General features: G+C 40.1%; 1 protein-coding gene across 4 annotated transcripts in view; it reads right to left on the bottom strand.

Moving 5' to 3' along the window:
• Nucleotides 1–62: 62 nt before the first annotated feature.
• Nucleotides 63–14,577, bottom strand: part of bach2b (BTB and CNC homology 1, basic leucine zipper transcription factor 2b) — a 103,314-nt gene continuing 88,799 nt past the window's right edge. For all 4 annotated transcript variants that reach the window (XM_029280923.2, XM_020652623.3, XM_065963446.1 and 1 more), the window contains 2 exons: nucleotides 7,692–7,898; nucleotides 63–6,626 (listed from right to left, as the gene is read on the bottom strand). In XM_029280923.2, the coding sequence (XP_029136756.1) occupies nucleotides 6,120–6,626; nucleotides 7,692–7,898 (714 nt within the window). In that variant the 3' untranslated portion in view covers nucleotides 63–6,119. The remainder of the gene's footprint in view (nucleotides 6,627–7,691; nucleotides 7,899–14,577) is intronic.

Consider the following 14,577-nt stretch of genomic DNA (forward strand, 5'->3'; position numbering starts at 1 on the left):
CTTATAAATGAAACCAACATTTCGTCATATTTTTGCAAAAAAAAATCACAAAGTGCAGAAGATGATATGCATGTTTCTTTATTTCATAAAGAGAAATGGTGTCTAGACAAAAAAAGTCATTTATAGAACACTAGCAATTGAAATGAATGAAAATGGGGTTTGCACAATACCATATTTACAATGGTTATTAAGTCATTTTAATTCATTAGGGTCATGTAGCATTTAAAAATGATAAAGGTAAGAACTCTTAGTAGAGAATAAGCAAATGACAGCTATTTGAAATTGACAATATTAACACAAAACAGTTGTCTAGAAAAATGAAAGAATAAAACAACAACTTGAACTACAAGCTTAAGAGCTATTACATTAAAAATGATGCACCAAAAATCTACTAATACAATAATCCATAGAATCTGTGTAAAAAGCATGTAGAAAAAACACCTGATGCAGTTTGCTGATACAGTCATTGACCAGTTATGAGAGGTATGAAGGATTTCACAGGTAGATAAGTGTGAGAAAGTCCGCACTGGTGACTCAGGGATGGGGGCCGGGCCCCTGCATACACTCACTTCATTTGAATGTGAACTATGGCCTCTGCAAGTTCTAAGGCAAATATCGGAGGTGCACGTGTATCCATGCTGACCCATCCCAACAGTTGGATTAAAGACAAGGTGAGGAAACTCATTCTTTGTCTCTTTACCAAGAAGCAGTCCGATTGAAGCGACCATCAGTTTAACATGGCAAACATTTATCAAACATGACATGACACTTATTTGTAAACATTTTCCATTTTCAATGTTACTTAATGATCTCAGCCTGCGCGTTCAACCAGGATACCAGATTTTTTAAATTTATTTTTTCAATAAAGTTGAGCAATCTGTGAGAAAGGCATGTTTTTGTTCATACGTTTTCTTATAGAACAACCTTTGGAGTTGAAAAGCCAGTGTTTGTTTCAGAGAAGCAGCAACAAAAAAAAAACAAATCCACAACAAAAAGGTACGAGCATTCAGTTATACATGTCAAGGTATTTAAATCAACCTGTTGTAATGGCATCAGCCAAAAATAAAAAAAACGTTTGGCCTGCACAAAGAAACCTGGAGGATTCCTCGAATCTAAGAATTAAATGGTTACATTAACTTCAGGTTTTATGCATAGAATTATAAACCACATCGTTTTAAAGCTGCACTAATGGATTTGTATTCAAAATGGATCAGATGACTGTGTGTGTGTTGTTTTTAGTGAAGAACGAGTTGTTTCTGGTTATTAACCCAAGATATTCTGCCAAATACTGTACGTGAAAAAGTTATTGTACGCTACGAAAGCTGCGCCAAACAGCAGAGATACAGATTTAGCTGCAGCTGGTAAAAATACTGGAGGTGGTGGTTTTGACCAAAAAGAAACCTAAAAGTTTGAGTGTCTATTGGACGTACATTCAGGCAGACATAAACATGACTATAAATGAATGTGTATGATGCTTTTAGCTTTTAGCTCAAGTGGCCAAAAATCAATTACTGCAGCTTTAAGTTTCGTTAACAAATCTATTTTGAGGCTCAAACAAATAAAGTTAAATGAAAAGATGAAAAGATAAAAGTCTGCTGCAGAGGGAGATAAAGAGCAGGTTTAAATGCTTGACACCCTGAGACACTAAAGGATCAGTTCACCCAAACGACAAAAATCAGAATTCTTATTTCTGACAGTATCAAACCACACAGAAAGTTTTGGTTTCAGTCTAACATTTTTGTAACCATCCCAACAGACCAGAGGTTAGTGAAAATTTGATTAGATTCAACTTTTCATTTGAAACAAAGTCAACAAAAACATGATTATCCAGACCAACAGGGAAAATAAGTAACAGGATCTCAGGACACAAAATATACCAAAGTAATCAGTAACAAGTTTGTAACCATTGAATAAAAAACTATCTGCGTTACGAGATGACTCAAGTACAGAAAACAAAGAGGTCCACATGTGAAAATTGTATTTTATAGGTCCGAGTTAATCTCAGAATCTGGACATTAAACTCAGAATATACACTCTAATCTGCTCTCACAGCATGTATTTTATTTCAGATCTTTTAATTAATTCTCAGAATAACAGTGTTGATCTCCCTGTTATCCACTCTGATCACAAAATGCAGACTTTCCAATTTTAGAATCCAGATCTTAAATCTAAAATCCAGATTTTTACCCCCTACAAAATGTATCCTTCCCATCAAAATTTAGCCTCTCTTATCAGAATTCAAACTGTAAACTCAGACTTTCGTCTTTTCTTTTAAGTCCATCTTTACACCCAGCGTTTGGACGTTAAATTTAGAATTTGGTCCTGGTTTCTTATTTTGATTGTTTAAATTCCCTGAATACGTTTAACTCGGAACTTAAAAATAAACTTCCAATGTGGTCCAAATAGGTACTATATCCAAGAAATGAGAGCCAGTTTAATAGCTATTTATTTATTGAACTATTTTTAGTCATTTGAGTGAACTGACCCCTTAACCAACAGTGAAAACAATCGAGTAATCCAACATTACCTCGTCTCTTCATTGGAGCCAAAGATGCAAAGAATCGGAGAGCTTAGCGGTCTGGATGAAAAGCTTTTCTGACTGGAGGTTTAGCTTTAATTTGTTTAATTATCTATGCATCTAAGTTCTGTGGGACTCTAAGAGTTTGTTAAGTTGAATTATGAAATAGTTGTTACAGATATTCTGCAGTATGCTAAAAACAAGCAAGTGGTCGCTGTCGTATTATGAGGGCATCTGAGACTTCCAGGGGCCTTTCTGCTACAACACAATGTTCATAAATCTATTTTCTCCAGACAGAAAAAAAAACAACATATATCAGAGTTGATGCTCTCTGATTCAAAACCAGGCTTCCTCAATTTAACATCAAGCTAATAAAAAAGTAAATGAACATAAAACGAGTTGCATAACGTTTGCAGAAATGAAGCCTCTGTAACGTAGACGCGTCGGTTCCTCTCTAGTTTTGTTGCTTGAACCTGGTAGAATCTGCACATTAATACTGTAAATACTGTTTAACTTCAGATAAAATGCATACAAGAATGAAAAGATCACAAATAAAAGATGGGCCGAACCACCATTACTGCTCTGCACTCAAGCTGTGCCCCATGTGTGTGTACTCTGTGTGTGTGTGTGTGTGTGTGTGTGTGTGCTGTTCGTGTACGTGTGCATGTGTCCGTGTCTTTGCGGGGTCTATGTACTCTACGAAGTAGGGAAAAGTCTTTTAACAATTTAAAGACAGATTTTTAAAATACACTTAACTCTGTTTGGCTGTATAACAGAAAGAGTCTCACATGTGAGATCATATTTTTAACTACATCTAAAATTTACATCAGTTTAAGTCCAGGGGGGAGGACTTTAAAATGTTTCATCTTAACTTTAAAGCCCAAATCCATGATTAATTCGGCCAAATAATCATTGAAATATACAACATTTAGTCACTTTAATGATTCAAAGGACTAACACTTTGTGTCAAACTGTCCTGGGTTTGTTAACCAACCTAAAATAAATCAACTGAAACGAAGTGTTACAAAACTTACTGCTAGCTAACTAGCACAGCAATCTGATCTTTTTTAGATCACTCTAAGGGGGTTTACAATACTTTTTTGGGGGTGTATTTACTACGGTACTTTCTTGCCTTTGTTCATGTTCCGTTAGCAAACATGTCTGAAATGCTAGTTAGCCTGTTTTTGGCATGAATGCTTCAACTGTATAATTATTTTGTTTCATACATTTTCTTATAACTTCCCTTGTATGAAATCAAAGTTAAAAAAAATTGCTTCAGCAAAAAATTATCATAAATATTATTTTTGTATCAAACTGTTTGTTTTAAGCTTCTTTAAAGCTGCGTTTGCTTTTTTTAAAGACTTGGGGTTTACATTTCTAATTGAAAGTACTGTAGTAAATACTAATTTGTTAAACTTTGGGAACACATTCCTCTAACACATTAACACCATAGCAGAAAAGTTTCATGAAAGAGAAGTTTTCTTGCTAATGAAACAGTGGCTAGCCTGTTATTAGCTTCAGCTAGTCACGCTAAGAGGGAGGGCCGTTTTCTTGGATTGGGGCTTTAAAGAGTGACGAATAAAGCTTCACATTCCAATTAAAATCAACCTGCTTTTACATAAAGCAAGCCTCTAGTGAGGGTTGACATAATTCAGCTTGTTTATACATAGAAATTTTAAAAATATCATTTTAAAAGCTCCAGAGAAAAGTCACAAGGCAAACAGAAGCTAGACAAACTAAGACTCATTATAGCTACAGGGAGCATGCATGCACGTCACCAAGCAGGATGTTCAAACAAATGCACAATTAGGGCAAACTGGTTACTATCTTATATGATTGTTACTTAATCGTTTGGACAAACACATACACTGTTTTCACGTCAAATGAAATCTGAATTAGCTTATTCATTTCCTAAAGAAATACAAATATAAGTCGTGAATAATCTTATACTAAATCGTTAGCTTCCTTTTGTGTCTCAGATACGTCTTTTTCATAAAGATCATTTTAATGGTATATTCATTTTTTTTTATCATACAAATATGATTTTTCCTCTTGAAGTGCCAAATGAAGTGCTCCAGTTTCAGACTTTTAAGGAGCCTGAATTAAAATAAAGACCCTAATTGAAGTGCTAAACGGCTCTGAGCGCTTGGGGGCGGAAAAAAAGTGCCTGAATTTAGTCAATTTTCTTTCTCCTTTTTCTCAAGAGGTGATTATTTTAGGATCAGTTTGAATTTTTTTTTTAAGTATCTGTCACTTTTTAGCTTTAGTTGGCAACAGGGAAGAAAACCTTAAAAGGTCTGTACGATCGTGTACACAAATAGCATCTTTAAATACTGATAAGAAAAAAGATTTTTCTTCAAAAAACACAAGGCAGAACTTGTTTTTTTCACATTTAAAGAGGAGTCAAAGTGGGGAAACAGGAGCTGGCCTGAGCTCAAAAACACGTCTTTGAACGTCAAATTTTTATACATGCATGGCGCTCAAAACTCTGTGTGTTGACGCATGTGTCTGTATGTTCTATCGTGTGTGTGTCCACATGTGTATTAGAGCTGATTTCCTGAGTTTATGAACACCCGCCGTGACGGGGAGCATTCGATAGGCAGGACAGGAAACAGCAAAGCAAAGATTTTTCCCTTAGAAAAAGGTGCTTGATATAACCCCGGTGAAAAAGAAACATCTAAGCCTCTACCTGTACAAAAATCACTGTTACAGTCATCATGCTCCATACTATGTACATTTCTGCCTAACAAGCACTTGAAAGTCACCATCACAACATCCAAATACAATGGTATTGCTGATGAGTGGGAAATAAAAATAGCCATTTAACCACCTGCAAAAACCTTTTTTTTTTTAACCTTTCAATTCAGTGCTGAGGAAGGCAAAGGAGGAATGTTTTTAGTTACAAAGAAGTTCTCCTGTACAGAAATACAAATGCGAGACGCTTGAAGACATTTTTGCATATGAACATTTTACAGTCTAGCTGCATCCCTCGCGTACAGAAAGCTGTATTCTCATTTGTCATGAATTAGGTTGAACATTCAGAGGATTTGTTTTTCTTTCTTTCCTGAGTTTGAATTGCTGTGACGAAAAGGGCCACTGAGATATCTATTGAGAGAAGAACCACAGACAGAGCGCGAGAAGAGAGAAAGAGGTAGAGTAAAGATTGATAGAGACAGAGTGGGAAATAAAAAATAGCAAATGTGAAAGAAGATAAAAGGCAGGAACAGAGAGACAGAGAGCTGCTGCTGTTTAGGTCCGATGAGGTTTGACTTTGAGTTGTGAACGTTTGGAGAACGGAGCCTCCACTGCTGCCGGGGCGAGTTTAGCACCATTGTAAGGGTTTGGTGAGAAGTTCCCACTCTGTCATGGTAAAAGGAGAATACCTGGAGAACAGTATTGCTGTTAAGACAACTTTAGTGTCAACCGTTCAAAAAAAACCAAAAAAAAACGAAACAGCACAAAAAGACATAAATACAAACAAAGCTTGTTTTTTTTTTTCAGTGAACACTGGCAGAGGCTGACCGTCTCAACAACCCAGAGCGAGGGTTTGTCAGAAGAGTAAAATTAAATAATAAAAAACATCAAAAACAAACACAGAGAACTAATTAGTGCAGTCCTTCCTCGGCTGCTCATCAGTTGTACATTTGTCAGTCATTTCCTGGCAAAAATCCACCGTCACCGCCTGGTTGGACTTGTCCACGGTCAGCCCGGACTTTGTGTACAAGCTGGCGTCCTGGCCGTCCATTTCTCTGTCCGCCCCGTTCCTGACGGCCGATTCGGGCTCGCTCTCAGAGGGGCCTGGTGACCTCGGCTCCGGTGTGGCCGAGCCTGAGTGGGTGGTGAGGTCGATGCTGGTGGTGGTGTTGTTGGTGGTGAGGCTGAGGGGGGCGGGTTTGGGCTGGTGGGCGGCACTGTTGTTGTGGTTGCTGGTAGTGGAGTTGGCAGGCCGCATCACGGGGCAGTAGTGGTTTAAAGACTGGACCTGCTCTGGGCTCAGCTGCACATCCCTGCACACCTCCTGAGACAGGCAGGAGAAGTTCTCCCACAGCTCACCCATACACGCCTTCAGCTGGTTCCTCTCCGTCAGGAGCTTATCCTTCTCATGCACCTGGAACCAAACACACACAGAAAGTGACCAACTTTTCTACAACAGTAGAAAATAAAGCTCCCATTCACTGTGGTGTTGACTGTGTCTTCAGAGACTCTGCTCTCTCTGCCTGCTTTCTGAATTTTTGGTTGACTCGGGATGTTTCTGGGCGGGGAGTGGATGTGTTTCCCCCAGCTAATGACAGCAGGCAGGTGAGTTTGGGAATGGATACAATTCATTGGACGCCATACAAACTGGTGAATTTGGCCTATTTGGACTTAGCAGCAAAGAAGTGAAATACAATCAATGAGGTGAAACGCCACACGGATAAAATTTGTTCCAAAATGAGAATTAACTAAAGGTCGTCTATCCGCAAACACAGAGTTGGCCTGCTGTCTGTTGGACAGGCAGGCCTCAAACACCGGTGGTTAGCTTGTGCTAGCGTGCTAATTGATCAGCTTTTCCATTACAACAAATGTAATCTTCTCAGTTAGCTTACAGTGTAGTACAAGCCTCAAATATACAAGCTAACCCTGCAGTGGGCTTGTGCTTCTGGCGGCCATGAGCCCAGGAGGAGGGGCCCAATTTGAAGGATGCAGTAACAAACTGCAACAAACATTTCTACTGACAACTAATTTAAAGGTCCTATGAAGAACTTTTGGCTTGTGTCGATTTTGGCGACCCCTGTGGGCACAGAGGTACTTCTCTCTCTTCTCTCTTCATCTTGTCCTGTACATGAGGAAGAAGTGTTATGTGACAACAAATCTTGTGCTGCTCTTATTTAACGGTCAAGTATTACACATTGTAAATCTTTGGTGGTAAATGTCTTATGTATGAAAGATACGTCACAAAAATATATTTTTTTGTGTGGCTAGTACGACAAATTGATGAGCTGCAGCTTCCCACTCATGGAGATCAGAGGATCCCCTAGTGGTGGGAATGTGCATCATCACCTCATGTCCAGAGCTTTATTGATTAGGGGTTTATTGCTGTCCCAGGTTCAGAGTGTTTAATGAAAACATGAAGTCTCACAGACAGATGACATCTGGAGGCAGGTATAGTATTAAATAAAAAATGTTGACTCACAAGCTTCCTGATCTCACACTCCAGGTTCATGATGCAGTCCAGCTTCCTCTTGCGGCAGCGCTGCGCGGCGATGCGGTTCTTACTCCGCCGCCTCACGTCATGGATAAACTCGAGCTGCTCCGAGGTCAGTTTGTGCATTTTCACCAACATTTGGAAGTCGTTCCGTGGAAGATTCGTGATTTGATCTACAGGGAAAGGCAGCTTCACCTGGAACAGACAGATTGAAATGTTGTTATTACTGAACATCAATTAAGCCAAATGGTAAATGGACTAGTACTCGTGTAGCGCTTTTCTATTCTTCTGACCAATCAAAACACTTTCATACTACAAGCATGCAGTCTAACTTGCACAAAAACATTGGCTAAATTGTGGTACAAAAATGCTTTAGAATAAAGTTGTTTTTGTTTTTTCTTGAAATAAGAAAATAAGAATGACAAACGCTGAGTTTTTGCTCTGTGACAGCTGCAACAAAAGAGTAGTTTTTGCCTGTTTGATGCAGGAGAGTTATGCATACGACCACAAGATGGCAGTAGAGCACTGCTCCGCACACACCACACAGCGCAGGAGTTAGAGAGCGTCTCAATATCCTCCGCCTCATATTTACCATGAAGCACATTTTCAGTCAGAGGGGAAGACGTGATGCAAGAAAAGACAGAGAGAGAGAGAGAGAGAGAGAGAGAGAGAGAGAGAGAGTCCGTCAGTCCCTCACACCTGGAAATGTGCCAGGATGACAGATTGAGGGGGCAGTGACTTGCCAACCTGCTCCAAATCAGTGTCAGGTGATTTCTGGGGGCATGAATATCTGTACCGGCAACATTCAGAGCCGTCCTCACAGACTGCAGAACAAAAGAAAGAGTGGAAGAAATGCAGCAGAGATTTGGAGGAGCTGAGACAGTGCGGTGTGAAATGAGAATAAAGGAAATATGAAGGATGCCATGTGTGTTTATTTGCTCAGTTTGGAAAGCAACAATAAGTCAGGCTCTCTCCCCCAGGTGATGGCAAACCTTATGATAAGCACATCACAGGCAGATCCACCCCAGCGGTATCTGTGTGCACCAGGGAGCCGTCGCTTCAGGCGGGGAGTGAAGCAGTGGAGGAATAACAAAGAGCCAGAGGAAGACAGCCGGAGAGCTTGGCAGAGATGAGAGGAGCTGCAGCTCTCTTCCTCCTCTCCTCTCTCCACTCTTCCTCCCCGTGGCTGCCTCTGGAAGAACAAAGTCAAACAAAGGAGGAAGAGAGGGAGAAAGAGGAGCAAACGATGTGACTCCACGGTGTACCTGGCTGCTCGACGCTCCCAGGAGGCCCTGAGCCGGCAGACGCTGCAGCAGAGGCAGCTCGGCTCTGTGTGAGCAGCAGACGGTTCACAGGGTGGCTGTGGCGTCACCTGGTACGAGCGCAGCTCTCATGGGGATAAAACAAGGTGCCTACTTATGACAGAACTGGAATGACTCTGACACTGAGGGGCAAATCTAGATGTCAATCTATCCTTGAAAGAGTAAAATGGCTTGAGTTTCCTCATTAGAGACTCAGCCCTCTGAGCCGCCAGGAGCCCTCTCTCTCATCTCGGTCTCGACATCTGCATGCAGACGCATGAATAAATGATGGCCCGAGCTTTCAAGGCCACACTCTGCTCTCGCTGCTCTGCCGGGGCATGACAGCTCCAGCCTCAAAAGAGAGGTGCGGGGGAAGCTATAAAACATCAGTGCGAGCTGCCAGCTTCGTCTACAGCAGAGCAGGAGATGACTCTGTTTGTGATCACACCGGCTCGTGTACTGTCGTGAGCAGAGGTTTCAGAAGTATGAGCACTCACTCCACAGGATCTGAACGCAATGGGGAAGGAGACGCCGCGACCTTGTGATGGTTTCTCTCCCCCCTCTCTTCCACCAGTCACCGGGACGCAGGGGACGGCTAAATTTAGCTGCTCCACTATGAGAAACCAGTTCAGCAGCAGAGCTGGGATGACAGAGTACGCTTCACTGGTGGTCATAAATTCACAGCCAACTGTTCTGGATTTAACATTTCTCTTTCAATTCCTCCTCCTCAGTCTCTCACTCTCTCGCTCTCTCTCTCTCTCTCTGGGTCATTATCCTGTAAATGGGGGACAGAGAGAAAAGTAGGACTCGTCTGTCATCAGGACCAGAGCCATGCTGGGTCTCAGCTCTGACACTGAGCACTGCTAAAACAAATAAGCCGTATTTCACAGTCTCAAAAGCAGGCGGAAGGAGCTATTTATTACAAGAGGATATCAAGTCAAGTTATAAATATATAATTTCTAATGCTGTTTCTCTTTACAGCTTGAGTCTAGTTGCATCTGTTAGGTCTTCTGGCTCTTCCTGTTTTTTGTTCCTGTAGATTTCTAAAGTAATATCAGGCACAATGTTAATATCATACTAGGAATAATAAAATATAAGTCAACTGTAGCACAGTTAAATGTACATCATGACAGGAGCAGTCTGATATTTTATGAAATATCCGTATTCCTGTTTCAATCACACAAGAAAATCTTTATTTTTAATAACTTTTTAAATGTTTCCCTCTATCTTATTGCCGTTTCCATTTGTCACAGAGTACTGATGTCTCGCGTAAAGAACTTCAAATCGCCTTGTTGCTTAAACGTGTACATTATTTAACTTGCCTTTGAAAACACAGAAAAAGAGTGACTTGCTTCAACGTCTCAAGACATTCAGCTGGGGTAGCCTGCAGCAGGTGGAGACCTCAGGTGAGTGGTGAACTCGATGGATGACCCCGACTTGAAGGGGTCACTGCATGTGATCAGCTGCAGTCGTTTACACACAAGTTCTGTTTTTTGACCTTAAAGCTAATGAATGCCTCCTGCCTGACGTCCTCTGTCCGTGTTTCTCTTAATGAATCCAAACTAAACTGAGATCGTAACTTTGTCTCCGTGATTGATTGTCTCTGCTCATTTGTGTTTCATGCTCTCTGTAATCTACCAAGGGACATCTCACATGGCTGTAAATGGGATTATAAAGCAGAACCTCACACACACACACACACACACACACACACACACACACACACACACACACACACACACACACACACACACACACACACACACACACACACACACACATACACGCAGAGCCTGACTATAATGAAGATCATGTTGGGAGGTCCAGAACTTACTGTTCTGTCCTGGGGTAAAAGTAATAACAGTTTTCAAAAATGATTTATTCACGTCAGATGCACTTATCGTTTGTGAGGTCATAAGAACGACATAAAAAAAAGCGTAATTCGGAAAAAAGTATCGGAAAAAAGTAAGAATATCTGAAAGAACCAAGTCAGTTGATCAATAACTGGAAAATAAATGAGAAAAATAAATACATGTGGAATATTTAATGCAGTCAACAAAAAACAAAATTATTAATTTCTTAGTTTTCTATGGCAGCCCCAAGCGGACAGGCATCCATAAATTTCCGGGTTTTTTTTTGGGACCTCAACTTATTCATGTTGTTATATCATATAAAAGCCATGATGCTTGTCCAACGATAAGTTATTTTCTCCAGAGCTTGATAACAATCTAATCTCACAAATTTTGTTAGACACATGAATTAACTGCGTAGCTTCTGAAAGTTGAAATCTCGACTGGTTAATGTTTGATGTTCAGCGTAGTTACCCTGATTTAAAAACATAAACGCGTCGAGATTTCAACTTTCAGAAGCTATGCAGTTAATCTATGTGATGGGACTGACAATAATGATGATGATTTTGAGGATGGTGCTGATGTTGATTAGAATTCTAAGAAGCTGTCAATGTTGTTGATGATGATAAAATTATATAAATAAATAAAAAAAACTCTCTGTCAGCACCTGTGTCTAATCAGACTTGAAGTTACTAAGTGTCAAAATGAATTAAAGATTTTTAGAATTGTAGAGATCTTAAGAAACCAACTGAAATATTCTCACACTTTTACTGAGTAACATAAAGTTTATGGGTGCCTGTCCTCTTCTTCTACTTCTGTAGTTTTCACTCAGAAGCTGTTGTCTGGCCCTCCCAGGGTGTTGTGGGACTAACTGAACAGGGCGCCGTTGTGAGGGGGAAGAGGTGGTTCCCCCTTGGTTTCTGGGAATTTTCATGCAAGATACCCCTCACAGCACCGGGCGCCGGGGCTGCTGCTGCGACGAAGCCAAAATCAACACCGTGGGAATCTCACAGATTAGCAGGGCAAGGTAGCTGGATGCTAAATGTCTTCCTACCACAGGCCCTGAAAAGGAATAGAAGCGTTTCTGTGCCTCTGTTTGTTTCCCCATATTTGTCCCGCTCCGCTCAGTGCTGCAGAGCGATGCAGCGTTTGCCCCAGGGGCGATTTGGGGGTAATGAAGAGAGACTGAATCTCATTACCTTGATACTACAGTTTTTGTACATGAATCCAGTTAAATAAATATAGATTTCAAAGTAAAATGCTTTGGTAAACAGAACTCCTCTTGCTCAATCTGAGCAAGTTTCCCTCTGCGTACTCGGCAGGGTACAAACTACGGCCCCCTGTGGTGCCATAAGTACAATTTTCATATGCATCTCCATCATTAAATATAGACTTAAGAGGGAAATGATTGTGCAAACATACCCCTTTTTTTAAAACATGAACAAGTCTCCTTCCACATCATACAGTGTGCACACTCGTTCTTGTGGTTTGGTTTCTATAGCGACTGCACCAAGACCTCAGCTACAATAACAGCCAAATATTTGATGCAATACTAACATGGCTTACTGATAATTTCTTCCTCGACTCACACTGATACATGTTGCCGTAACAAATTACCCAGTGCCCTGGCATGAAATAGTTACATCACCTGAAAAAGGCTCTGACTTCTGCATGGTATTATCAGTATTGGATGTGACTAAAACGAGTAAATATCTCTGCTGCTAACATTATGAATGGTGAATGAGACTCTGACCACAGCCACATCATATCTAGAGTAGAGAAAAGGTTCTTGTGCTTTGTGCAAATGTAGCAGAACTGATATTAACGTCTGTGCACTTCCTGTCACATGTTCTTACTATTTCATGTTTCGCCTGATTAAAAAAAACACAGAAAAAAAACATAATGTGCTGATACATCAGGACTACTTCCTCATTCCTCCCACTCGCTCTGAGATCAATATTTGAAGTGCTGTGGCCAGACGCTACGCTAGAATGAGCTCAACGCCTACACTGACACCAGGAGCAGGAGCTCTGGGAGAGAGAGAAAGAGAGAGAGAGAGAGAGACAGGCTGAGCTACAAATGGTTCTACATGTGTAGAGATGCATGATACATCACCAGCTGAGATGCTGCTGGTTTAAGTGGCACTCAAGTTCAATTCTCCTTCAGCGCTATTAAATCCAGGTGGATTGTTGCAGCCTCCACAACATTTACTGTGACCGCTGTGATTTGTTGCTCTGACCTTTCTTGTGCTTACACGCCATTGCAGAAGAGCTCAAATCAAGGTGAATAAAGCAGAACTATGTCAAAATGTTCTCTACAGAAAACACTCAGAAGTATAATTCATAGTACAACTATGATATGAGTATATTTATTATCCAAAGTTTGCACATTATTCAAACAAAGTATTGAATGAATAAAATATTCTGTTGTTTCTGATTCAACTTTAATTTTGCAGTTATGGGATAATAGTTAAAGGGAATGTGCATTTTAAGTAAAGTTATTATTCAAAAGTCATTTTCTTGATGACGAAGTTCTGTAGTGAGGGGAAAAAAAGCTACATGATCACATGATTAACAGATCTACATTATGAATCATCGGTATCCAAAATGTGATGCGTCAATATAATACCACAGAGGCACCAGTTTGGACGTCTTAGTTTTTGCTAGCTTGGCGCTAACACAAATTGGAATTTGCCATTAACGCGCTAACATATTTAGCAATGGATCCCGTTAAGTTTCACTTGATAAACGATCTATTCTTCTCAGCTCAAGTAAAATAGATCGTTCTTTATATTAAGTGATACGAAGCCTGTTTCTTAGCATCTCTACCGTCTGTAACTCTACAGTTATGTCACCTGACACGAATGCTTTCTTCTTCTATTGTTATTTAATGGCAGTTGGCAAAAAGTATTTATAGTAGATGTGATACAGCCACCAAGTTAGGTACAACACATTAATGAATCCAAGTTGATTACACATTAGCTTTTTGTTAATGCAAAGCAACATTAGCATTAGCACTGATGGGATTGGGCTGACATATTACTGTAATATTAATAGTGGATTGAAAAACAGTGATAAATAATCTATTTAATGTGCTGACTCAGATACACTGGCATGTTTTTCTGAAGGTAGTTAATGTTAGTTAGCACCCCTTCATCTTCAGGCTACACTGAACTATGAGCCTTTAGCGGTGTAATGAAAAAAGCTAAATTACATTTCTGATGAATTCAACTTTTAAACAGTTAAAACCTAAATGTTTACCAAATATATACCTTCACAAATAAAAAGGCCTAACAGCCCCCCTACACCCAAACGTGACTGACAAAGCCTGTTACAAGTCAACGCCATCGCTATATTTTCCATTTCTATCACTTATTAATATAAACTTCACCCACTGCTTGTTTTTGTAGATTACTTAGTTTTGACTTAACATTTTCCCCTTGAACATTAAAAATGTTTCATTCTGAGGTGAAATCTAATTAGTTTCATCATCCACCCATTGAAGGAGGTATTGCGTAGGAGGTAAGACAGCCTTCAATTGAAGCCGTAAACATCACTTGTGTCATTAATACAGTATGATGAAGACAGAATATACCCGAAGAAGGCGCCAAACCTCAGAGAAAATACTTCAAGATCCCACTCAAAGCAGCTCATACCTTTACATGTAAGTGAAGAATCTGTTGATCTTTTAGGAGCTGATTTGTCTCTGTTTGGAGGTGTCTCT

This window comes from Labrus bergylta, chromosome 15 (assembly GCF_963930695.1).
Source record: "Labrus bergylta chromosome 15, fLabBer1.1, whole genome shotgun sequence".
Lineage (NCBI taxonomy): Eukaryota > Metazoa > Chordata > Actinopteri > Labriformes > Labridae > Labrus > Labrus bergylta.